This window comes from Aedes aegypti, chromosome 3 (assembly GCF_002204515.2).
Source record: "Aedes aegypti strain LVP_AGWG chromosome 3, AaegL5.0 Primary Assembly, whole genome shotgun sequence".
In the NCBI taxonomy this organism is placed as follows: Eukaryota; Metazoa; Arthropoda; class Insecta; order Diptera; family Culicidae; genus Aedes; species Aedes aegypti.
In genome coordinates, this window is record NC_035109.1 from 292,214,409 (window position 1) to 292,241,416 (window position 27,008).

General features: G+C 39.0%; 1 protein-coding gene and 2 long non-coding RNA genes across 4 annotated transcripts; 2 read left to right on the plus strand and 1 right to left on the minus strand.

The window, feature by feature from the left end:
* The first annotated feature begins 1,324 nt into the window (after positions 1–1,324).
* On the plus strand, positions 1,325–2,034 carry LOC110678378. Its single transcript, XR_002501547.1, has 3 exons — positions 1,325–1,801; positions 1,858–1,936; positions 1,992–2,034. It is a non-coding gene; the product is annotated as an uncharacterized LOC110678378 (long non-coding RNA).
* Positions 2,035–7,779: 5,745 nt separating this feature from the next.
* On the plus strand, positions 7,780–8,556 carry LOC110678082. The gene is made up of 2 exons (XR_002501444.1): positions 7,780–8,348; positions 8,405–8,556. It is a non-coding gene; the product is annotated as an uncharacterized LOC110678082 (long non-coding RNA).
* Positions 8,557–9,960: 1,404 nt separating this feature from the next.
* On the minus strand, positions 9,961–25,398 carry LOC5576422. 2 transcript variants are annotated; one of them, XM_021850648.1, is made up of 9 exons: positions 25,040–25,398; positions 24,731–24,979; positions 21,572–21,898; positions 12,516–12,668; positions 11,166–11,272; positions 10,987–11,106; positions 10,764–10,928; positions 10,634–10,705; positions 9,961–10,573 (listed from the first exon to the last, which is right to left on the minus strand). In XM_021850648.1, the coding sequence occupies exons 1-9, from the start codon at positions 25,248–25,250 to the stop codon at positions 10,031–10,033; spliced, it is 1,947 nt and encodes a 648-aa protein (XP_021706340.1). In that variant the 5' UTR covers positions 25,251–25,398; the 3' UTR covers positions 9,961–10,030. The 2 variants fall into 2 exon arrangements, with proteins under 2 accessions (XP_021706340.1, XP_021706341.1); XM_021850649.1 differs by lacking the exon at positions 12,516–12,668 and having other exon boundaries at positions 25,040–25,396.
* Between the last annotated feature and the right edge of the window lie 1,610 nt (positions 25,399–27,008).

The window sequence follows — 27,008 nt, forward strand, 5'->3', positions numbered from 1 at the left end:
CGGAATCCGCCATGGACATTCGACCACTCATCAACTTTTACGTGTAACAAATTTGATCCGTTCCAACAAATCTGAAGGCTATTCTGCTGGTCTTGCTCTTCTAGACATAGAAAAAGCATTCGACAGTGTTTGGCATGAAGGTTTGATTGTAAAATTGAAAAACTTTAATTTTCCAACATACATTGTTAGAATAATTCAAAGTTATCTGTCAAATCGTACTCTTCAGGTTAATTATCAGAACTCCAGATCTGAAAGACTTCCTGTAAGAGCTGGTGTTCCTCAAGGCAGCATTTTGGGACCAATATTATACAATATTTTCACATCTGACTTACCTGAGTTACCTCAGGGATGTCAAAAATCTTTGTTTGCGGATGACACAGGCCTCTCCGCCAAAGGACGAAGCCTGCGTGTCATCTGTAGTCGATTGCAAAAAAGTTTGGATATTTTTTCTTCATACTTGCAAAAATGGAAGATTTCTCCTAATGCTTCCAAAACTCAACTAATAATATTCCCACATAAACCAAAAGCTCTTTATTTGAAACCTTCAAGTAGACATGTTGTCACGATGAGAGGGGTTCCAATAAATTGGTCAGATGAAGTTAAGTATCTAGGACTCATGCTAGATAAGAATTTAACTTTCAAAAATCACATTGAGGGCATTCAAGCCAAATGTAACAAATATGTAAAATGTCTCTATCCCCTTATTAATAGAAAATCAAAACTTTGTCTTAAGAACAAGCTTTTGATATTCAAACAAATTTTCAGGCCAGCCATGTTGTATGCTGTACCAATATGGACTAGCTGTTGTAATACCAGGAAGAAAGCTCTGCAGAGAATTCAAAATAAAATTTTGAAAATGATTCTGAGGCTTCCTCCCTGGTATAGTACCAATGAGTTACATAGGATATCCAATGTTGAAACATTGGAACAAATGTCAAATAAAATAATCAATAATTTCAGGCAAAAATCGTTACAATCTTCTATTGCCACGATTAATGCGTTATATGATTAGGTTAAGTTAGGTTAAGTATATTAAAAACTTTTTTTTTTCTGTTATAAGCAGGTGAAATCAACTCACCTGTAAAAAATCTGAACTGCTACGGCAAATGAAATGTAATATGTTGTTAACAAAATGTTAATAAAATCTTAGATTTGTTTTACCAAATTAGGATGATAGTGTTGTCTAATAACACAGAACACCTAGATATAAGATGAATGTAATGTTTGGAATGATACTAATAATAAAAAAAAAAAAAAAAAAAAAAAAAAAAAAAAAAAAAAAAAAAAAAAAAAAAAAAAAAAAAAAAAAAAAAAAAAAAAAATGCGGAAATGACAACTTTGACAAAAAAAAGCTCTCAGTTAATTACGGTGGAAGTGCTCTGTTGCGACGATACCCCTCGTTGCAGTAGCGTATACCAGTGTTGAAGCGTACCGAACGTCGAACAGCTACCTATACTGGACATACAAACGTCAACGAGATAGACAATGATAAGGCAATTTGGATTGTAAAACACTCAGCATTATCGAAACCCAAAATTTTGCAAGTTTTTTAAAAAGCATTTTTTTTATTGATTCTGTGGCGAAATTGAAGCATAAAATTAGCAGTCTGTGCCTGATTCGTGAATTAATTCGTAGGGCGAACAGATAGTGAGTAGATGGAAATATGCAGATTAGAGAGCAAATCTCATTGTCGAAACACTAACTAATGTTTTCTTAAATTATATTACGTTATAGCTGGCTAAAACTTAAAAACTAAATCACAGGCTATTCTTTGGTTTGTTCATAAAAAGTAAAAGATAAAGTAAGTAAAAGATTGAATTCGAGTATGTTAAAGATTCATAACCATATATTGTATAGGATTGTACCGTATTGCTGATTTGCTGCACCTAGGGTGGTCGTGAAACGATCCTTGTCTACCGAGTTGATCACCAAAATTGTAGGTATGAATAGAACACTGTAAAATCAATGTTTAAACATGAATTAAATTATAGCTTGAAGCTGTGTCAGCACTTTCCGTGTTTGCTATCAAGATTTGGAGAAACAGCATTCCCACATTTCCTTCAAGAATTTTGTGGAAGTGGATCGAAAGATGGAAGGACTTCACGAAGATAGCAGCAAATTTCACTGCCGGAGATGCAACCGGCCAGATGCAGCCGAGTCCCAGATGGTCGCCTGCGACAAGTGTAATCAGTGGGAGCACTTTGGATGCGCAGGAGTTGACGAATCGGTGAAATCACGTTCATTTAGCTGCAGAGAGTGTACGCACGGGGAAACATCTCAGGCTACGAAAGCGGATGGCAAGTCGAATAGAGCGGGGAAAAGCATTGCGTCAAAACGATCGAGGAAGGTGGTATCTCGTGCACCTGTAAGCGTTTCGTCCAGTGCACGAGTCGCTATGTTAGAAGCACAAATGAAACTATTGGAAGAGGAACAACTTATGAAGGAAAAGGCTGCTCAGGAGCAGGAAGCGATTCGTGAACGGGAACATGAAGAGAAACGACGTCAAATTGAGGAAAAGAAAAGGCTGATGGAGGAGGAAAAAATGTTACGCGAGTTGAAACTGGCGGAGGATAAGCAATTTCAAGCTAAACAAGCGCTCATGCGACAAGAGTCACTAGAACAGAAGCGACAACTTCTGCAGCAGATAGCAGAGAGTAGTAAAGGGACATCGTCGACTAGCTCGATAATAAGCAATGACGAGAAGGTTAAAGATTGGTTAAAGACCCAAAATCGTGAAGCATCGAAGGAAGCAGAAGAAGAAGGAGCGGCAAACGCGATCAAGCACCCCACTAAACCATTAAAAGAGGTATCATGTAGAGATCCAGTGGAAGGTTTACAAGCTGACTTGTCGGCGGTAGATCTAAATGCACAACGACCGATTCCTCGTGATACAAGCACACCTCAACACCCGTGTTTACCCCAACGGATGTTGGTTAGTGAACCGCTACGCTTAGGAAATCCGTCCCCAGGAAGTAACTCGAGCCCCGCTGAAACTCCTACATTACTTGGAACGCACCAAATCGCAGCTAGGCAGGTGATTGGTAAAGAGTTGCCTATTTTCAGTGGCAATCCTGAGGATTGGCCAATTTTTATAAGCAGTTTCGAGCAGTCAACATCAACTTGTGGATTTTCTAATGCGGAAAACTTAGTGCGGTTGCAACGTTCTTTGAAAGGGCACGCACTCGAGTCAGTTAAAAGTCGACTCCTATTACCATCCGGAGTACCGCACGTCATAAGCACTCTGCGAACGCTTTACGGGCGGCCAGAGCTGTTGATTAGAGCTCTATTGAAGAAAATTCGACAAGTTCAGGCCCCCAGACATGACAAACTAGAGACCATCATGGAATTTGGACTGGCTGTTCAAAACCTGGTAGATCACCTGGAAGCTGCTCACCAGGAAAACCATCTCGCTAATCCGGTGTTAATGCAAGAGTTAGTGGAGAAGCTACCAGGCACGCTCAGACTAGACTGGGCGGTATACAAATACCGAGATGAAGTTCCTACCCTACGTACGTTTGGTGATTTCATGACCAGATTGGTAACGGCAGCCAGTGAGGTGACGTTTGAGCTACCATCTGACCTCTTGTCCGCTAGATCGGAACGTCCGAGACAAAAGGAACGTGCGCATATCCAAGCTCATTTTTCGGAATCAGCAATCGAAGGAAGTCGAAAGCCAACTAAAGTTTGTGTAGTTTGCGATCGTGAAGGCCATCGTGTAGGAGAGTGTTATGCGTTTAAGGCCATGAGCGTTGATGAACGGTGGCAGATAGTTCAACAAAAAGGATTATGCCGAACTTGCCTAAATAGCCATGGAAAATGGCCATGCAAATCCTGGCAAGGATGCGAACAGGAAGGTTGCCGCCTGAAACATCATTCCCTCCTACACCCTCCATCTGTCTCCCATTCAGTAAACGTTTCTTCGACAATTTCTCAAACGGAATTCTCAGTTCCATTCTTTCGGATAATCCCCGTGGTTTTATATGAAAAGAACTGCTCCCAAATGGTATTCGCCTTTATTGATGAGGGTTCATCCTCCACCCTGTTAGAAGAAACAGTCGCCAAGAAACTAGGAGCAATTGGGCAGGCTGAGCCTTTAACATTGCAGTGGACGGGAAACGTAACACGTGATGAACATAGCTCGCAAAGAGTTCAATTGCAAATCGCAGGAAAGAACAGCGCTGTCCGTCACCCTCTGGTCGCTCATACTGTTGGTCGACTGGAACTACCCAGTCAGTCCCTCAAATACCACGAGCTGGCTGACCGTTTTCCACACTTAAGAGGACTTCCGATCGATGATTACGAGTTGGTCCAACCCAAGATTCTAGTAGGGCTGGACAATCTTCACCTAGGTGTGCCCCTCAAGATACGCCAGGGTCAGCCTACAGAACCGATTGCAGCCAAATGCAAACTCGGATGGGGTGTATATGGTGGCATGCCAAATTTTTCACCTGGTAATGCCGTAATAAGTCTCCACGTGGCTGATATTGCTGATCCTGATCGCTTGTTAAATGAACAGCTACGTGATTATTTTGCTCTGGAAAACATGGGTGTCAACAACAACAATGAGACTTTAGAATCGGATGAAGACAAGCAAGCCAGGATTTTGCTAGAGAAAACCACACGTCGAACGAAGGACGGGTTCGAGACTGGTCTACTGTGGAAGAGTGGTTGCCCGAACTTTCCCGACAGTTACCCAATGGCTATACGACGTTTGCAGTCATTAGAACGTAGACTGAGCAAAGAACCCCAACTTCATGATAGAGTTTGCCAACAAATCGAAGAATACCAATCTAAAGGCTATGCCTACAAGGCCAGTGATGGTGAACTTGCCTCTGTAGATCCGAAACGAGTTTGGTATTTACCATTGGGCGTAGTCGTGAATCCTAAAAAGCCAAATAAAGTTCGGTTGATTTGGGATGCCGCAGCCAAGTCCGCCGGAGTCTCCTTCAATTCCCAGCTATTGAAAGGGCCGGATCTCTTAACACCCCTACCAACTGTTTTGAGCCAATTCCGGCAGTTCCCCATTGCTGTGTGTGGAGACATCAAGGAGATGTTCCACCAAATAAAAATTCGGGAACAAGACCGCCAATCGCAACGGTTTCTTTGGCGAAATAAACCATCAGATCCTCCCCAGATCTTCGTAATGAATGTGGCCACATTTGGGTCGACTTGCTCACCAGCGTCGGCTCAATATGTGAAGAACATAAATGCCCAAGAGCTAGCTGGTCAATATCCTCGTGCCTCTGAAGCCATCCAGAAGAAACATTATGTAGATGACTATTTGGATAGCTTCTTGAATGAGCCCGAGGCAATTTCGGTAGTTAACGAAGTAAAAGCTGTTCACTGTAGAGGAGGGTTCGAGCTCCGTAACTTCCTGTCAAATTCCGTGATGGTGTTGGAAGGTATCGGTGAACTACCAACGGATGAATCGAAGCATCTGGCATTAGAAAGAGGAATAACCATGGAATCAGTGCTTGGAATGCGATGGATGCCGAAAGATGACGTGTTTACTTACTCCTTTGCTTTGCGCAGTGATCTCCAATCAATTCTCGCTACGGACCACATTCCTACGAAGCGTGAAGTTCTGAAAATGCTCATGAGTTTGTTCGATCCTTTGGGATTTATTTGTTTCTTCCTTATCCACGGTAAGGTGCTCATGCAGGACATTTGGGCATCGGGTATCGGCTGGGATGATCAAATAAATAATGAGCTTTACCAACGTTGGCGACAGTGGTCTGATTTGTTTCCTCGACTCGACATGCTGCAAATACCAAGGTGTTATTTTACCTTTCCATTTCCGACGGACATCCAGCACCTACAAATCCACGTGTTCGTGGACGCCAGTGAGGCTGCTTTCGCATGTGTGGCATACTTTCGTTTGGCATCGAAATATGGCGTTCAAGTTTCGCTGGTTGGGGCAAAGACAAAGGTAGCTCCTCTCAAACCGTTAACTATCCCCAAATTGGAATTAAAGGCAGCGGTTTTAGGGGTTCGCTTCTTGGAATCAACGCAAAATCATCACACCTACCAAATCGCACAAAGATTTCTGTGGAGTGACTCCACCACGGTTCTATCGTGGATTAACTCAGACCACCGTCGATACACGAAGTTTGTCGCTTTCCGGATTGGTGAAATACTATCAGTAACTAACCAAAAGGAGTGGAGATGGGTACCTTCTAAGATGAATGCAGCAGACGAAGCTACCAGGTGGAATAACGGACCCAACCTGCGCTCAGACAGTGCTTGGTTCAGAGGTCCTAGCTTTCTGTATGAACCAGAAGAAAAGTGGCCACTCCAGAAACAAATTCCAACAACACAGGAAGAAATTCGCTCTGTAAATCACCACTGCAAATCCGTACCCCTGATCGATGTTTCTCGCTTCAGTCGATGGACTAGGTTGCATCGAACAATAGCATATATAATCCGATTCATCGACAATCTACACCGCAAAAAAAACGGATTGCAAATTAAACTGGAACATCTGCAACAAGACGAATTACAACGGGCAGAAAGGATTTTGTGGAAACAAGCTCAAGCTGAGGCATTCCCCACAGAAATTAAAGCGCTAAGAACTACCCAAGGTGAAGCCTCCAACATTTACCCAACTGTTCATAAATCCAGCCCCATCTATAAGACTCTACCGTTTCTGGATAAACAAGGAGTTCTGCGAATGCGCAGTCGTAGTGGTGCAGCCCCCTTCGCTTCGTTTGACGCCAAGTATCCAGTCATCCTACCAAGGCAACACCGTACGACATTCTTGATAACCGATTGGTATCACCGCCAATATCGCCATGCTAACAGAGAAACTGTTGTTAACGAGATGCGGCAACGGTTCGAAATAGGGCGACTCAGAGCGTTGATTGTAAAAGTGATTGATGCTTGCTCGCATTGCCGCCTATTCAACGCCACCCCAAGGACGCCGATCATGGCCCCACTTCCGGAATTTCGCCTAACACCCTTTGTGAAACCGTTTACCACAGTTGGACTCGATTATTTCGGACCCGTATTGGTACGTATCGGTAGAAGTCAGAGTAAACGTTGGATAGCTTTGTTCACCTGTCTGACTATTCGAGCAGTCCATATGGAAGTGGTACATAGCCTTTCAACGGAATCATGTATTATGGCGATTAGAAGATTTGTTGCAAGACGAGGGCCGCCAGCTGAAATTTATTCAGATAACGCAACATGTTTCTTAGGTGCCAGTAATCAGTTGAAAAGGGAAATCACTGAACGAAGCGAAACCCTTGCGTCGACATTCACCAATACGCAAACTCGTTGGCGGTTTATCCCTCCAGGCACTCCACATATGGGTGGAGCATGGGAACGACTTGTTCGTTCAGTTAAAGTTGCCATGGGATCTATTTTTGAATCTGCACGTAAGCCAGATGATGAAACATTGGAGACCATCATATATGAAGCAGAAGCATTGGTGAACTGTCGACCTCTCACGTATATTCCACTAGAATCAGCCGATCAGGAGGCTCTAACCCCCAACCATTTTATTCTGGGTAGCTCTACTGGGGCCAAATTTCCTCCTACAGAGCTTGTAAGTAGTGCAGCCACTTTGAGAAGTAGTTGGAAACTTGCGCAGTATGTAACCGACGAATTTTGGAAGAGATGGATAAAAGAATACATGCCAGTTATAACTCGCAGATGCAAATGGTTCACCGATACAAAAGACATCCAGGTTGGCGATTTAGTTCTGGTGGTTAGTGGAGCAACGCGGAACTATTGGAAACGAGGACGCGTCGTTCAGGTATTCAACGGGCGAGACGGGAAAGTTCGCCAAGCAATAGTACAGACCTCGTCTGGTCTACAACGGTGCGCTGCAGTTCATCTAGCGGTTTTAGACGTCGCGAAGAGTAGTGAACCTGGAGCTGTATCTTCAAAGGCAAGGACCAACCACCAAGGTTCACGGGAGGGGGGATGTTGCGACGATACCCCTCGTTGCAGTAGCGTATACCAGTGTTGAAGCGTACCGAACGTCGAACAGCTACCTATACTGGACATACAAACGTCAACGAGATAGACAATGATAAGGCAATTTGGATTGTAAAACACTCAGCATTATCGAAACCCAAAATTTTGCAAGTTTATTAAAAAGCATTTTTTTTATTGATTCTGTGGCGAAATTGAAGCATAAAATTAGCAGTCTGTGCCTGATTCGTGAATTAATTCGTAGGGCGAACAGATAGTGAGTAGATGGAAATATGCAGATTAGAGAGCAAATCTCATTGTCGAAACACTAACTAATGTTTTCTTAAATTATATTACGTTATAGCTGGCTAAAACTTAAAAACTAAATCACAGGCTAATCTTTGGTTTGTTCATAAAAAGTAAAAGATAAAGTAAGTAAAAGATTGAATTCGAGTATGTTAAAGATTCATAACCATATATTGTATAGGATTGTACCGTATTGCTGATTTGCTGCACCTAGGGTGGTCGTGAAACGATCCTTGTCTACCGAGTTGATCACCAAAATTGTAGGTATGAATAGAACACTGTAAAATCAATGTTTAAAAATGAATTAAATTATAGCTTGAAGCTGTGTCAGCACTTTCCGTGTTTGCTATCAAGATTTGGAGAAACAGCATTCCCACATGCTCATTGAACTCTAAACTGAGAAGCAGACTGTGTCACAGTGGGGGCGTAGTGTCAAGATGAAAAAGCAACAATATTGGCTAGATTGATCGAAAATTCAGCTCAAACCTAAGGCTGAAACAGGCGACAATAAATAAAAGAAATAGAGGGGCCCAGATAGCCATAGCGGTAAACGCACAGCTATTCAGCAAGATCAAGCTGAGGGTCGTGGGTTCGAATCACACCGGTCGAGGATCTTTTCGGGTTGGAAATTTTCTCGACTTCCCAGGGCATAGAGTATCTTCGTACCTGCCACACGATATACGCATGCAAAAATGGTCATTGGCACAGTAAGCTCTCAGTTAAAAACTGTGGAAGTGCTCATAAGAACACTAAGCTGAGAAGCAGGCTCTGTCCCAGTGGTGACGTAATGCCAGAAAGAAGAAGAAGAAGAAGAAATAAAAGAAATAGAAACAGGCCACGGTGCGAGAAGATATTTCTCGGTTATAGTGGTACCGCAGCGTAATGGAAGGCATCGGATGGTATTTACCTATCATCTATGTATTAATTGACTGATACCTACATATAAATTGAAAAACAAAAAAAAACATTTTTCAAAAGAAATTCTAAGTCCACTTAGTGGTTTTGAAAACGCTTATATGAATAGGAACCTAAACAGCTCAGTCTAATTATTGTTTGGAAGCTAAAGTAAGCATTTTAAAATCGTTTTTGAATGATTCCGCTTTTTAGATTATGCCTTATGATATTTTCCGCCTTTTGTTACACGTCTAAGTTAGTCTGTCTTTTGTGATTCCGCCTTTCGTTAAGGTCCCATTTTCACTCAATGTGTAATTTTGATTAAACAAACTGAGTAAAAAAAATATTACCCAATAGCAAGTTTTACCATTTAAATAAAATAACAAGAAGACAAATTTGACATATTTTAAGCATTACTGGTTTGGGTGTACGTTTATTAATTAGTTGAAAGTTGTTCAAACACCGTGCATGTAACAAGTTTGATGAATAACAGCAGCGAACGAGCGCTTCAAAGCGCGATGGTAAAACCCCTTTTTTCTCGCATATTTACCATTGGAATTAGGTGTTTTATTTTATTGGCATGATGAACAATCCTCTAACAACTGATAACAATAGTGTCCCCCAGGTTTGGAGCTTGTTTAGATGGGTATCATCATCACGCATTGTTATCCCCCCGATCAAATCAGAGCTGTAGCACAAGATGATAAACAGGTTCTCATGATGTGCTGCGGATCATGATTGTTACAGAGAGCGATAAGAGAAAGTTACTTTTACTTTTTAAGAATTAAATCGCTGATTAGAAAAATATCATTATGGACACTTCAAATAAATAATCAACAGTCGTTGAAGTTTGATTCTATATCATTTAATATGGCAAAATAGTGTTATTAACCTAATATAAATTATCAGCCAACTACGGTATGATGATTTCATCCTGTGCACTATCCCTGTCTCCAGTCTTTCCATAAATGTACCTGTAAACCGTTTGACTCGTGGTTTGTAAAATTCCGAGGAAAAACCTCTGACAAACTCTCACATCGCAGTCTTCCGTAGGAACGAAGTATTGAAACATTACAGCTCGTTCCGGTCGTACCCTTTGGGGCCTACAACGTATTCGGCGCACTGGCATGGCCCGAACATACTCCAAGACCATTTTCCTTTGGCGTGTTTTATCTACGGATGCCCAGAACTTATGGAAAAAATGCTCCAGGACTTGTTCGGATTCGAACAGGGTTGAACACTTTTTTGGGCACCGGCAGTCGAATTGTCGGGGAAACTTTTTCCTTTTCCTTGGAATGTAAAATTTGTTCCTCTGCGATTTGTCGTATGGATACAGCTCTTCGAGACTTTTCTTTTTCTTCTTCATTGTTGGTGGAAGCATTTCGCTTTGATCATCCGAGGTTGAGCTCGTTGAGAGCTCCGAATCACTGCTAGATTCCTTAGTTATCTGGAATGACTGAAAACAGTTTGATGGTTTTACATAACAGATTGGTTATGATAGATTTATTCATCTTACGTATCCAAAAGCCTTTTGTTCGTTCCGATCGTCAGCGTTGTCTTCTGAACAATAGTCTACTGGTTCTACTTTCTAGAAAAGATATGCAATTTTAATAAATATGTCAATTGTTTGGTAAAACTTTCATTACCACAATGGACTCCAATTGCTCGGTAGTTTGATTATACAAATCATTTTGAGACACATCTTGCTCTAACGAGTTTATGTCAGATACTATGGCTTCATTTATTGAAGGATTTTTCTCGACTACAGCATTGCTGTCGAACCCTTCATGGTTATCTCGTAGTTCTGGTTTCTAAAAAATGACATGTTCTGTTACTGGTGTAAAGTGTATTAATCAGCACTTCATTTACCACTTCAAGCAGCCTCCAGTGTACGTTGATGAATGTTTCTCGAAGCTGTTCGAACTCGTGTAATTTGTTCTTGCAATCCGGACATATGCGCAGTTCTTCTGGATTTTCCCGGGGATGAAGCTGTAATGTAGACCCAAATTGTGAAATGCGGAAGGCATCATCTCAAGTATAACACCAACCTGCAGATTAGTGAACGCCAAGTACATGTGCGCGTAATTTTGAAAGCTATCACTGAGTGCTGGATCATCTGGCAGATTTTGTCCACAAGCTCGGCACAATGTAGATGCTGTAAAATACCCATATAGATATGTGAAAAAATATTACATGGTCAGTTTTCATTGATAATATGAACTAGGAGTGGAGTACTTGGAGAGATCCCTGGAGGATCCTGGGCGGAAATCTTTAAAGGAACAATTGAAATCCTTGGAAAAGTTTTGAAAAAAAAACCGGAATAATTCGTGGTGGAATATTTCAACACAAATTCCTTGAGAAATAGCCATGTAGAAATAATTGAAGGAGTTTCTGGGGGAAAAAATAGGCATTCTTTGGCAGGAGGAATCCTCGAGGAATCCCTTTGAGAATTTTCATAAGAAACTCTCGACGAATCTGTGGAAGAATTCTTAGAGAAGATTTCGAGAAAATTCATCCTTGTTCAGTAATTGCCGTATTTACCTACTATCGCAGATCGTCGCAAAAATATTTTTGCTTCACCATTAGGCAGGAGAACTGTTATACAATTGGACCAAAAAATTGGAGCACCGGTGACAACGACCAGTTTCCACAGCAGGTCTCTTTTTAGAGATCTTGTCACTATTCAATGCTGGTCTCTTAAAGTCTATATTTAGTGGAATAGAGACCATTCATTTCTCTTCTTTAAGCAAAACGATTGCCGAATTCACTTTCTTCACTGCAATAAATCCTGATGTAAAATTCTTAAGGCTGCACAGATTCTTACAAGACCATTCCATAGTTGTCCGCAGATGCCTTGATTAAAAGGTTCAGGAATCCTCCAGTGATATCTCAATCTCAATGATAATCCGACATTAACTCCTTAAAAAGTTTATACAGCGATTTTTTCAAGGATTGTTCCACTAATTTAGGAAATTCATATTCCTGTTCAATATAGGTATTCTGTTCTATCCTTCTATTAGTATGGTGTTTTACTGCCTTTCTTCTTTTGTCTAATTTTATCTGCATTTCGAAACAAACATATTATGTCTTCTCTTTAGTATGTCCATTCTTGCCTCCTGGGGAACGATTCTTTTCCGTTTCTTGAGCTTGAGGTGTCCATTCTTGTCTTCTTGTGAGATTTTTACCCGGCCTTAAGATTGACTACCTCATAACTCAAGAAGTAGTTGTCTTGCAAGAGTTTGGTTCTCATATCCGGCTTCAGGATACACGAATTTAGAACGGTACGGTGCCAGAACTTGTTTTAAAAATATAAAACTTGCGACGTTTGCATTTTCAAATAAAATTTTCAAGAAATATTCAAAAAACTGATCAATGTTACCCCGGCTTACGGTACTCACAGTATTCGTCGAGTTTTCCATCTTCTTCGGGACAAGCATATTCGACTAGGCTTTCGGCAGGATCATCGTCTACCAGTACCGTACTGCAGCTCGAAGCTTTTATCGTTGGAACCCAATCGATGTCAAGCACATCCGTATCTTTAGCAGGATTGCCTAAAAATGTTCTTGAGCTCATTATAATGAAACATTGTTACACCAACCATTGTTTTCAAACCGCGAACAAAATGCGTTCCACAGACCCATTCGTCGCTTGGGTCGAAATCCGGTTTTAATCCCAACAAGCTAATCCATTTGGACAATCTCCTTTTGGTAAGTTCTGGTGACGATTTTTTCACTGACGGGAATGGGAAAAATCGCGTTTTCTGCGAGGGTACGCAACCCGGAAAAGCGCATTTTCGAGACATTTTCGAATAATCACTTCCTCCAGTCTCGATGCAAGCGAGAACAATACTAAACAGAAAGCAAACAATCTAAGCGTTGTTTACATTTTATAGGTATATGCATGTCATAAATGTCAATTAGACCAAGAGGAGGAAAACATTAAATGACTTGTACACAAATACTAAATTAACAGTCTGGTACCCGATGAGTTGCTACCACAGTTGATTATTTTTACATGTGTATTCGCTGTATTCGCTGACGGAGGCAATTACCACAGTTGACCCTATGCGTGAAGCTCCGATTTCTTTACATGGCAAAGCATAGGAAGTCAATTTTCAAATGCTTCTAAAAAATTCAAAACATAATTTTATTAAATTCTGTTAAGTGTACGGGGTTAGATTTATTATAAGCTATAGAATCCGCATAATATTGAAGAAAAAATATAAAAATCAAAATAATGTGTCTATAATGTAGCCCATCAATAGTCTATCAATATGTACTGAAAAGAATTTAAATAGCTACAGTTGACTCTCCACAACTCGATGTTCTATAACTCGATATACTCTATAAGTCGATGGATTTTTCGATCCCTTCAAATTTCCATACATCGTGCTCTCCATAAGTCGATATTTCCATAACTCGATATCTTCGCTAGTCGATGTCACGTGAGAGGGAAATTTCTTGATATCTATTTTAAAATCTTTTTTATTTGGGGAAACGTGGTCCAATTCTTGTTTGGAGATAAAAAAAAATATTTGCAAGTTGTAATACAAGTTGAAAAACATGAAAATAAAAAAAAATATTATCAGTCAAAAAATGTGATTTTTTGAGCATTTTGAAAAAAGTTTTCAAATAATTGTTTGTAGAGCACAATCAACAAAATAATATTACTTTCTTACAGAGGTGATCATTTATGTATTATAAATACAGGAATTTGTTCCTTCGATTTTGTGATTTTTTGTTTCGGTACATTCTATAACTCGATAATTCTATAACTCGATGGTCCCTTGAATATCGAGTTATGGAGAGTCGACTGTATTGTAATTAATTTGATAAAAGCATTTGAATTTTCACTTCCTATACCTTGCCGGGTTAAATTTTCGACGCTTCATGCAGAGTAAACTTTTTCCAGATGGCAGCACCGTACCTTCGTTAGATCGAATATCGTGTCAAAACCTGTTGTTGTCAAAACCTTATGTTATAAAGCGCTGCATATGACGAGTCTAACCTCACTTATTTGACAGCTGCTGGTCCTGTTGTTTACGTTTCGGACTTAGTCGTTTTTTCCATCATTTTTTCATCTTCGCATTTCTATCACCAGCATGCTGATGGTGGCGATTTTCCACGGTAGAAAGATAGAATAATACGATCCGTGGGTATCTGCAGTGGATTTGACCTCTCCTCGCAGCAAACTTTCACGAAATTAAGAATGATTCGAAAAAAGTACTAAGTCCGAACTGTAAACAACAGGACCAGTACCTGTCAAAATTGATGCGTGACGTCACAGTGCAGTGGAAAGGTTTGTTTTGTTTCTAGTAGAAAAACAAAGAACAAGTGCTGTGCAGGAAAAAAAAACTGGAAATATTCGTACAGGGATGGTACGCAAATTACGTCACGCTAAATTTCGACTTTTTCGAACCCCCCCACCCCCCACGTTTTTTGTATGAGTCCTTCGCAAATTTTGTAAGGCTTGTCACGCTTGGCTTGACCCTCTCCTCTCTCTTGGAGCGTGACGTAATTTGTGCAGAGCAGAACCCCAAAGTTGAAAACCGGAATTTTCGACACGCGAAAAACTGATTCAGTGTCTACTCGTTTACAGAAATGAAATTCCCTGATATTTCCAGGTCTTAAGAAACAATTCCAGCTACCGAAAAGCTAAACATTACATATAATTTGCAATTGGATTAGATGGACAAATTGATGTGAAGATTTGCGAAAAAGTTACACGTCTTCTCAGTGAGAATCGAAGTCACGGCTCCCCGATCTCTAGTTGGGGCGCGTTACCACTACGCCATGAGAGGACTCATGAACGCAGAAGTTAACCTGAATTCGATTTCAGCTCAATAATCACGTGGTCCTTTTTCCCAAAGTGCACCTCTTTCGAAAGAATTAGATGCCCATCCAAACACAACGCTTTCTATATATATAGAGTAAAGTGGGGCAAAAGTTCGAGTGGGGTAAGAGTTTATTTTTAAGATTTCTAGCTCAAATCAAATCAAAACTTAGAAATTTCATGGTGGTTCGAATGCTATTCAAGTAAGAGACTTTCACTCCAAATATCATAAAAATCGATTGAGATTTGGAAAAGTTATGGCTATTTGTTGTTTTTCGACGTAAATATTGTAATATTTGGTCAAACTTTTGATGCATGGAATCAAATGAAGATAAAATATTTTTCAATATTTTATGTAAGGGCGTTTCTAGGCCTATCATAAGGATGCTTTGACGTGGATTAGTTTTTCCATAAATAGTTGGAATCAATTTTTGGCCCATAGCGGGGCAAAAGTTCGAATCTGCGGGGCAAAAGTTCGACCCATGTATAAACCCACGGAAATTTTTTCAAATTTCCTGAAATCTACATATTATCTTCAAATTTAGCGAAATTTGCCTGATCGTGCGAAAAATGTCACAAAAGTTTTACATTTCTCTTAGTTTTGCGAAAAACTGCTATTTTTTGGGTGTATTACAATTAACCCTGTTTTGGGCATTTTTTGATGAAAATTTAGTGTGTATTTTTCGGCAAACATAAGTTTACGGCTGGTAAAAAGTATGCTTGGCATAAAAGTATTGATATTTTGTGTTTTAGCCAACGAGCTTTTGCCCCACACTAGATTCGAACTTTTGCCCCACCGGTGGGGCAAAAGTTCGAATAAGACAATCAATTTTGAAACTGTTATAACTAAAAATGGGTAAATATTTTGACACAAGTTTGTTCAGCAAAGTTATAGCCAATATGATGAAGGTTCGCTGTATGGTATTTGTTTTGTTTCATCTGCTATTATTTTCCTGGAAACTTTGATTATACCACTAAGGTCGAACTTTTGCCCCACCTTACTCTATCCAATGCCTAGCCCGAGAGCGCATTGTTTTTTCGGTATAGGAATAGCACACTACACTAGCCAGCAACTGCGCTGGCTGAGGTATCTATTGTGTGGGCTTCCAATGGGTCGCGACGTTCTCAAACGACCGGTTACGGAACATGAGTCCGTTGCTCGATAAATACGTTACCGAAAATACTAGCTTTTCGATAGTTGTTAAACTTCCACTCGGCTGGTTAGCCGTAAAACCACGATTCATAATTAAAAACAAGTAACAAGTTTGCAATCCAATTTGTGTTGTGGGAAGAGGAAGACGCAAGATTGATTTGCGGCGGCGATTACGATGGCTTGGGCGCTTCTCCGAGCGCCGAACTACTGCCGCTCGGAGAAGCGTCCAAGCCATCGTCATCGCCGCCGCAAATTTATCCGCGCTCCCAGATTTCGACTCGTGATCGGTGGTCAAGAAGCAAGCTCGTTAGGAACCAGAAACCCCAAGCCCCTAGAGTTGCTGATCCGAGGAGATGCTGCTAATCGAGCGTCGGACTGGTGAAATCGCTCAAGATTTCAAGAGTGAGCATCGTTTCCGGATTTCGACTTCTTCCAGGGAATTCACAACCCGTTGCTGTTGTGCGCCATCCACGTCCCGAACCATTCAGCTGGTTCGTCGTATAAGCAAATTCCCCGTTTGTCCATGGCAATCAACTGATAACATCCCGTAGTGCTATTTATCTGTGACCGTATCGAGGCTAAGAAAGCCATCGGCCCTTGTCAGGGCCATCAAATTTGTGGAAAAGAGTTGAAGGAATAATATTTCCGACCTTATTACATCATATATTCCTTAATTAATCTCGCAGCTTCGTACAAAATTTAATTTGTTATGAATAATTGATGGCACGACAAATTGAGACTATTCGTGGACGCTGCTGCAGTGCCGTCGGGGTGAGTGCTCAACATTTCACAACGATTGTAAACTAGAGTGGAATTTCCGACAGTGTCTTTGATTTGCCATATTTTATGAGAATACTTCGATTACGAAAATGATCACATGTAACAAATTCTTTGAGATATTTCCCAAGTCTTCGAATTTTTATCAGGCATCATATATATAAAATCCCAAAGTTGTCTGTCTGTCAGTAACGCTTTGAAATGTTTCATCGAAAAATTTCATTGAGCACTACATCAGCTATTTGACGGAATATTCTAGAGTTTTCTGGAACACCGCTGTTTCCAATTCGTAGCATGTTCTAGAGCTTTTCATCATTGTCGTGTTCATACTTTATAGGTACTTGGTCAGTGATTAAAACGTAAACAAATCAACTTCAAGAAAATTTCAGTTCGGTCGAATTTTAATACTTCTGGGGTGGAAAATGTTGTTCAGAACGGGTTTCGCTAGAATCCAACTCAGGTTCAAAAACAAATTTGACGAATGTAAAAGCAATATAAACATGAATGAGATGATTGCCAAATATTCGAGTTTTATTAATTTAAAGTGAAACCTCAATGAGTCGATGCTCCATGACTCAATATCGGTTCATGGATGCAAACTTAAAACAAAATTTTGCTATGATGGTCTGCTAAAACAGCATTCCAATGCATTCCTGTTCCATGACTCGATATTTCCAAAAAATGATGGTCCCTTCTTCACAACTGTGATTCTGAAAGATGAAAATATATAGCACGCTGCAAACGCTATTCAGCAGAATATTCTAGAATTTTCGGTAAGAGTATACTTTCTATTTCATAAAATCTTCTTGAACGTTTGAAATGTTTCACAACATAAGAAACACTACAACAGCAAATATGCCAGATTAGAACATAACAACAGCATCAAAGCCACGTCCTTGGTAAAGTATGGTCAGAGCATAAATTTAGGCGATTTTGCGGTCTCAGTATCATGCGCTTTGAAAGATTATACATAGCGGTTCGCTTTAAAATTTCGTTGGAACGTGGCTAGCCACGGTGGGTAAGCTAGTTTTTCAAATAATATCTCTAAAAAAATTTCATGATTTTTTTTCAGAAATCTATATAAATAAAAATGGAATGGTGTTTGTATGTCACGAAATATCTTACGAACGGGTCTACGGATTTGGATGATTCTTTCTTCGCTTCGTTCGACAAGGGTTCCGACGTGTTTGTGTGTATTAAAATTCAAGGATATTCACCAGGGAAGTCGAAAAAACGAGAATGAAATGAACTGTCATTTTGTATGGGGTGATTGAAGTCGTTTTCCAACACTTGATGGTAAGACGTAGTTCGCCGGGACCAGTAGTTATTAAATAAATCTTTGATAAAAACCTGGACGAGTAATATTTTAGAAGAAAACCTAAAGTAAACTCCGCTGAAGCTTGTGTAAGGTTTAAAGTACATAACTCTTGATGAACAAGGATCCCTGAGAGAACTCCTGGACACTTGAGGAAGTTTTAGAAGATTTCCTAGATCAATTGTTAAGATATTGAAAACAAAAATCAATCGAATAGCTTATACCGTAGGATTTTCAGAATTCTAATTCCTTTAATAACATCGGAAGGAATTCCCAAAGAAGTTTGTATGAGAATGATCGGAGTAATTACTGGAAAATTTGTAGAGGTGTTAACTGGTGTGGAACCTTGAATAAACTTTAGAAGATTCCAAGGGTATTTTATTCGAGAAATTCATTGGAACACGTTTGGATGAAATGCTGAAGAAACTCATAGAAAAAAATCTATAGGAGCATTATGATGATTCGACGATCGAGTTTATTGGGAAATCCTTCCTTCCTAATATATTTCCTCGAATAACCTCTCAAGAAACTGTTGGAACGATTACTGGAAGTAACCATGGATGAACTCTAAAGGAATTAACATGAAAAAGCGTAGGAATTCTTGTGGGGTTGGTAAAATATCTAAGCGAATTTCTTCAAAACTATGGTGGGTTTTCTTGAAAAAAATTCTGTATATAAATATTTGGAAAATTCTATATAGCAACAACTGGAGGAATCGATTGAAAAATTAGTGCAAAGTTTGGGTATTTTTCGAAAAAATAAATCAAAGAAATAAATTAAGAAATTACGGGAGCACAATCTGGATAAATTCCTTTAAGCATCCTTCGAAAATTCGCTGGATGAATTTCTGGGATAATTGATAGAGAGAACTTTATAAAAAATTCTAGAGAACATCTTTGAAAGTATTCCAGATCAAATCACTTGGAATTACTGCGATATTTCTTGAAGGTTTTCCTCGTGGAATCTGAGCACAAAATCTAGATAAGCCTGTTGAATATTCGCATTACGGTCTCTGAAAGTTACTGTGTATCATTTTGCATCAGGATTAACTGCAAGCAATATGATGAGTATAGTGACTTAAGAGACCATTTTGTTCAAAACAGAGACTTTAGAAATCTTCCTTCAAAAATAGAAACTTTTTCAAGACTTGCATTGAAATAGACACCAAATATCTTAAAACAGAGGTTTATCAACTCTGCAAAGGACATAAAATGTTTTTTTTTGTATTTCATTAGAATTTCTACGAAAAACAGAAATGCTTAAATGCAAAAAGGTCTATTCAGAAGTTTCATTAAAAAGTATTCATTTTACTAGTGTATGCGTGAATCTTTTACATTAATCAATTACACTGCGGAACATTTTTTTGTTCAAAATCATGAAATTTAACATGAAAATGTGTTCACTGCAGTTGCGCAACCAAGGGGGGGTTTTGGGGGTCAAAACCCCTCCCAGAGCAGACATTTTTTATAAGAATTATTAAATATATTTTTGAAATTCAATACTAAAATCCAAAAACAGCGGAGCAGTAAGCTGTTTTAACAGTTTTTTTGTTCTAATTTGAGGAATTCTGATTTAAAGACCTTCAAGGACCATTTAGCCGAATTTTATGACCATGAATTAGAGCACATGAATTTCCAGAAAAGCAGTTTTTAATGATAACAAATAACACTTTTTGGAAATATTAAAGGAGATTGTAGTACCGTGGCTAAGCTGAAAAATCACAAATTTTAATTTGCCTTCAACAAACTGCTAATGATAATCGCAATAATTTTTACTGTGACTTGCGAATGTAAGGAAGAGTGTTTGAACGCTATAAACGGATAAACTTTCGAACCATCTACGAAAAAAGTAGCTTTAAACGATGTCAGATCCCGTTTATCCATTCATATTCAAAAAATAGAATCTAAGGCAATGTTTGTAACCTATGAAATGTTCTTTGGAACCTGAAGATTTTCTATGTTTCGTAAAACTTTTGGAAGGAAAATTTCAACAGGTTACAACGCTACTTAAAGGAAATCTATATTTATATTAAACATTATGCCCATGGTGGACTAGAAAAGTTTAAATTTGCATATGTTATTTCGTGTTTTCTTCAATGTCAATCTAGCAATATTTTTTTTCCGCTCGAATTTTTTTTACCGGTTTCACCGTTTTGAAAACACATTATTTTGAAGTTCACAAAACCCCCCCTAGAGCCAAATCCTGGTTGCGCTGCTGGTTCACTGTATTCTATTCTTCAACCGAAACACAGCGAACACATTTTCGTTGAATCAATTTAAGTTTTGAACAGAAAAACTGCTGTTGAAGTTTCGATGATGACGATGATTACGATGACGGAGCGTTGAACCTTAATGAACTGAATCGTTCAAGTAGTATTTTTAAGCTGCGCAGCCGAAATTTTTTATATAAAATAAAGTTTGCAAAAATACTTTCGAAATAGTTAATCTTGAACATATTCAACCATGAATTATTGTTTCAAAATTATTTCCCTGAGTGTGGCCAAAATTCCCTGAGAATTCCAGGTGTTTTCAAGGTTGAATAAAATTCCCTGAAAATTACAGGTTTTCCAGGTTTTTCCAGGTAGTAGACACCCTGTGATTTTCTCCAAAACCATGCGTCGGAGCTACGTCGGGCAAGGTGCGCTGTGTAGCACACCAGATCCGCTGTCCAGCGCGCTATGCCCGACGTTAGGTTCAACGCATAGAATTAGGGAAAAATCGATTTCCGCGTGTCGATGATTCCGGCTTTCAACTGGAGACGCCATACAAACCAACAGATGAGCCAACTCATGCACTAAGTTTGGCTGATGGGTCGCGTGAGTTACCGTTTTGATTCATATTACGGACACTTAAGGTCTCAGTGAAGTATAGCACAGCATAGAACATTCAAAATAAATCATTCTGTATGATTCCTCAGCGCTATCGAGCGCCGGAAGCCCTTAACTTTCAAATCGTGGGTAAAGAATACGCTTCCGCAACTTGAATAATTTTAAATAAATCGAAATGTATAGCCTTTTGATGATTCTTATTCCGGACGAGTCCTCACTTTTGCCTCATATTCCGGACACTTTGATTCGAATTCCGGCCATCTAATGAAAATTATTAATAGAAATCATCAAATGAAATTGTTAAACCACTAAAGAGACGTCTAAAGCAGTTGTGCATTATAAATTTGCATAGATATTTATCAAAATAGCTCATTAAAACGAGCCTCGAAATTGAGAACTTTCGAACGGCAAAAATTGAAACATTTCGTGTGAAATGTTTCCCATACAAAGTAGAGTGTCCGGAATTAAAAGCTGTCCGTAATATGAATCAAAACGGTACAACTTGAGCGTGAAAAATCTAAAAATCTTGATTGTAAAGCTTAAGTCTTACCTTTGATAGAGTCGGTCTTTCTGAAATGTAAACTGCTAACTGTTGAATTTCGTGTTGGCAGCTTGGAGCATTTTGAAATCCGATTCTCCTTTTTGTACTTTGGGTCCCGTGAAACTGGAAACTTGTGCAATTTTACGTTGCCTTCCGGTTTTGATCGACATCCTTCAACAAAGCCTATTCGGTTACTCTGTGGTTTGCCTGCATATACGCTGTAATTGTGGTCCTCCAAGTGTGAATCAAGGTGTACCAACATCCGCCGCGGAAGATTAATTAACCTGACTAACTTCCTCGACGGAACCGCAGTAGCTTTCAGGTATCTGGAAGTTACTGTAACGGAAGGAAAAAAAAACAAAGTTAATCGACATAGTTCCGTCCAAGGATATTTTCACTTATACGGATGGCGAAGCCTTAAAATCAATAATTTAATAAATGATAATGTACTTGATAATAACTGCATCCGTCATTCCATATTTTGAGTATGAAATATGTATTTGGTTTTCATTCGATACGCCTTCGACGGTTGAAAAATTTCGATCATCCGCTACTTCTCTTGGAAAATCGCATACAGAATACAGAGAGCTTGTGATAGAAAGTATCTTCTTTATTTGGCGTCTCGAGGATTAATGATTGGCAAAACATCGAATTACTATATTCTGCTATCTATTACTTCAATACCTATTTTGCTTGCCGGCCAAGACAAGCTTGTAGAGTCCCACGTTCTCTCTTTCTATGGACCTATGCACGGGTTCATTATTTGACGTTTTAGCGGTGCCGTGTTATTTATGGGACCATGGCAACCAGTGAATTCGGCACCGCTCAAACGTCAAATCAGTGAACTCGTGCATTGGTCCATTGCAACCAATTCGTTTGATGCAGATCTTATTTCCCGCGTGTCAGTAATGAATACTACTTTGAAGCACTCTTGAAACAGTCGAATCGCATACAGCACTTCCTTTGAGTTTTGCGCTTCCAATGGCAACAACAGATGACACCGCTTTGTTGTCCACGTTGATTCGCTGTGAAACTTCTTCCACGCTAACGAGCATTCCCTCTGCATAGCACATATGAGAGGTTGCGCCGAAATCGAAGATCCAGCCCGGATTTGACTCACCGTCTAGCTGGAAGACACACTAAAGGCTGCTTGATGATTTCTCTTCTTCTCATGCTTGGCTTTGGATTCCTTCTTATAGGACACTCAGCTGCATATAGGCATAGTGGCCCATTCGCTGACACTTGAAGCACTTCACATTTGGCTTGTCTGGCTTTTAGATTGTGATAGAATAGTGAAATTCTCGCGGAACATTACTAAAGGATCTATCTAACATTGAGAGGCTCTCTTTGTTTACTTTCTCTTTCATTAATAACTGATTCACATTAACTTCTTCTGTTGCGTTTTTTGTATGAAACGATAGTCAAGGAAATTGGCTTTTGATCTATAGTGAAAAACTTCCCAAAATCTTTAGTATTCCGCTGTTATAATCGAAAGAGAACGAGAGAGGAGAGAATCTCTCATTTGTATATAGGTCCTTTAGTAATGTTCCGCGAGAATTCATGGGCTACTACACTCAGGCAAATTAAATAACGAACTTCATAAAATTTCCCTTATGAAGCCTTGAAAAATCTATAAAAGCTTATTTCAATAGGCAATTATGGATTTCATACCATTGAAATAATAATCATAATCGAGAACATAGTTTACCATAATAATAGTTTTCAAATTTCATTGAGCGCCTTACGATTTCCATTGCTGTCGTTAGTCGTTTTCATTGAAATGATAATCATAAGCGAAAATATAGTTGAACATAATGAACTTCACAAATTTCATTGCGCGCCTTATGATTTCCAATGATGTTATTAGTGTGAAAAAGTTATAAGGCTAGCATTATGAAAACGTAAAATGGCTAGCTCTGTAGGAATTGGAACAGCTTACGTTCATTACTCGTTTATAGATGTCTGACTAATTCGTTATTTTTAAAGGTAATATTCAAGTAAGAAATGTGTAGTTAATATGAATTTCAATTTTCAGCTGCCAGAATCATCGAAATCGTTTAAATTGAGTAGGTAATATGAGCTTATCTCAGCTACGGTGCTTGTGCTTGTTTTGCAAACAGGTGGATTTTAAAGAAAATCTGAATCTTTGTACAACAAGGAAGTAGGTATGACATGGTGAAGAATTTTTATTTGAAACCATTAACAGATTATTTTTGTAGCACACACGAATGTAATTTTTAATTTCTTCATACTTTCAGCAATATCAGCAACCAGCAAAACAGTCTCCAATTATGGTGTAGAGCACATCAGAGAGCAAATTCAAATGAATAATAAATGGTGAACCATCTTACATCTCACGAAATAAATTATACGCCATCAAAAAGTCCTGACTACTTCATTTAAACATGTTTCGAATAGCTGCTTTCCATCACAGCGTGGATTAATCTTACCATTATTGTAAATTACCAGTAAAATAAAAATTTCAATAATATCCTGTAAGAATTAAATAAAATACCGTTTGAACAACATACTGTTAATAATAATGTCCACCATAAATAGTAATGTACTTCATACTGGTGCAGTATTGAGTTCTTAAAGATTCATGTCGATGTTCATAATGCTGTTCTATGAAATAAGCAAGAGACTACTTTGGCAAAATGTAGATGAATTCATAAGGCAAAATAATGAAATGCTTACCGATTTCTTGTGGCTAATAAACATAAGTGAAAATTATGAATTTTGATAGTTTTTTTGCCTGAGTGTACGATATTCAATAACTTTCGACGTATTTTGAATTATACATGACCATGTGTGCATTATGAATCAATGCACGCGTTCACTCGTTGACGTTTGAGCGGTGCCGTGTTATTTACGTGACCATGGAAACAAGTGAATTCGGCACCGCTCAAACGTCAAATTAGTGAACTCGTGCATCGGTCCATTATCTCATAGAGCAAGTTTATCTCTATACTTTGACATGTTCATTGACTTGATTACGTAGTGCAAATAATAAATCGAGACAAAACCCCAAAATCACTCCCTTAAAGGGCTCGAAATACAAACTGTTACCCTAATGGGTGAATTAAACGTTCCAACTGATTTAGAGGCTTCATTCTTAGTGTTAACGTTTTTCATTAAAATTTTATAGAATTTTGCTTCCAACCTTACCTTTTACAAAATCGGAAGTTAGAAAGTGGCGATTACATATCAAGAGGCCGGCCGGGTCTTGCGCTTCATCCATTCCCAATGCCTCTTTCCACTTCTGACGGACGTATTTTTGCATAGGGAAGTGGTGGAGTCCCCGTTTTGTCCTGTTTGGATTGCATTTTGGGACACAACATCCTTTCCGACGCTGTATTTTCCCGTCTTGCAGCTTTACCGTTGGAACTGCGCCATTTTTCAGTTTCTGTCTGGTATCTACAATAGAAAACCATTAAAAAACAACTATTAAAAATTGTTCAAAATCTGTTTACTCACTTTCGATAAAATCGTTGGCCGCAAAATGCTGGCTGCAAATCCGCTCATGTCTATCCCCTGACAGGGGCATAAGTTTTGCCCACCGGTGGTAGACCTGGTTCCCTCGGCAAGCGACCGGGAAGAAACTAACCTCATTTCCCTGGTGTACACCAGAACGATTTTTGCATCCAAAAATGATACACTTTTGACCGATTTTGGTCGAGGGCACCATCACTTGTCGATGTAGAATTGGAATTTCTATCGATCAACGGTATTATTTACGGAAAATAACGATAAATTTTGCAGAAAATGTTAAAAAACTTGTGTTTGTTTTCGGTTTTTGCTAACGTGAGTATCGAAAATTAACATCATGAAGATGGCAGCACATCGGCAGCGAATTGATAACAAACACTAAATTAAAAGTCTGGCAAATATTGTTGGAACATACTCGAATAAAAAAAACTAAATAAAAACCATACATTCCAAGGGTTCATTCAAATATTACGTAACGCAAAATTTGCCAATTTTAGACCCCCTCCCTCCCCCACGTAACAGCTTTTGTATGGAAAATTTTAAATATTTGTATGGACCGTAACACAATGTAAGACCCCCTTCCTCCCCCTGTTGCGTTACGTAATATTTGAAAGATCCCCAATGTACACCCGATTCTGTTTTTGCACGGGGGATGCGTACCGTGCAAAAAAAGTTTTCAGTTCAAAATTTCAAAAACCGTGCAAAAAAGTACATATTTCTCGACGTTTCATGCAAAAATAAGGTTTTGGCGGTAAAAAATGTATCGAAACTTTTTTTGCACGGCCGTGTAAAAAAATCCGTGCAAAAACAGAATCGGGTGTAAAGTCTTCCTTAAGGAACGCAGAAAATAAAAACACTAAGGGCCGATTTCTTCACCTTCGCTTAAGCCGTAAACCACGTTTACCCATACGATTAAACCAGGTTTAAGGCCTAAGCGGTGGTGAAGAAACCGCTTATAAGGGCTGATTTCTACTAAAACTATATTCAGTCCATTCACTCATTGGGATGCATATTTGCGCAATATGATTTGCTAGTATAATCAGATTTTATATCGGCGAAAGTATATTCGAAAATTATTAACGTAATGCATAAATCCGTAAAATCCTCTAAACGGATTTAAATTTACCATTTTTATTTGTTCTGAAAAAAAGCAAAACAAATAATGAATGATAATTTTGAAAATAATAAATTTTTGTATTTATTCAACAACAAATATGAAGCTTAAACTTTCAATTGTCATAAAATAAATTGCTGCCGTCGTTATTGCGGTCTTGTTCCAGACAGTAGTGCCGTCGTTTCGCTCCAAGTGAAATCCGTTCCTCTTAGTGCCAATCTTCCCTGCTTCTCAAGGCCACCGGATGCATCCACCTCCATGAAGTTCACTGTGAAGTAGTAATATTTTGAAGAATAAACACAATAAACTTTGCAGCCAGTGAACTCACCTTTACATACAATATCGCTTCCGGTGGCAATTTCCCCGAAGAAAGCTTTTTTGGATGAAAGCTGGAAGAGAGCCGATGGCATGGCGGAACCAGTTTTCCTGGAACTTGGAACCTGGCTACTGATTCAGCACAAATATTTTTACAGCCACGATGAACATTAAGAATACAGGTTAATACACAAAAAATGAAGATTTTAATGAAAATTTGGCAATATTTTCCAGCGCGATGGCGTGGATTACGTGCGATTACAGAACAAGTTTGATTTCACAAGTCTCAAATGTAGCGTGAGCCAGTGGATATACCCGGCAAAATACAGAACAAAAAAATGCATGATGAAGTATAAAAAATGCATATTTTAAAATCATTACACTGATTAAAAGAGAATTATATTATAAATGTAATATATAACACACTAACTAGTATTTTCATTTTTAACCGTGGGGAGACACTATGAGAAGAGGATAATTTGAAGGAAAAAAGAAAGACAGGGAACGAACGACAATCCAACTCGGATA

What these genes read in the sequence shown, in the direction of transcription:
- LOC5576422 (XM_021850648.1), bottom strand. Translation starts at nt 25,250, where the DNA reads ATGGTGCCCTCGACCAAAATCGGTCAAAAGTGTATCATTTTTGGATGC. An exon ending in AACTTCCGATTTTGTAAAAG is followed by an intron (nt 21,899 to 24,730) that starts GTAAGGTTGGAA and finishes CTTCCGTTACAG; the next exon opens with TAACTTCCAGATACCTGAAA. An exon ending in AAAGACCGACTCTATCAAAG is followed by an intron (nt 12,669 to 21,571) that starts GTAAGACTTAAG and finishes GAACATTTTTAG; the next exon opens with GCAATCCTGCTAAAGATACG.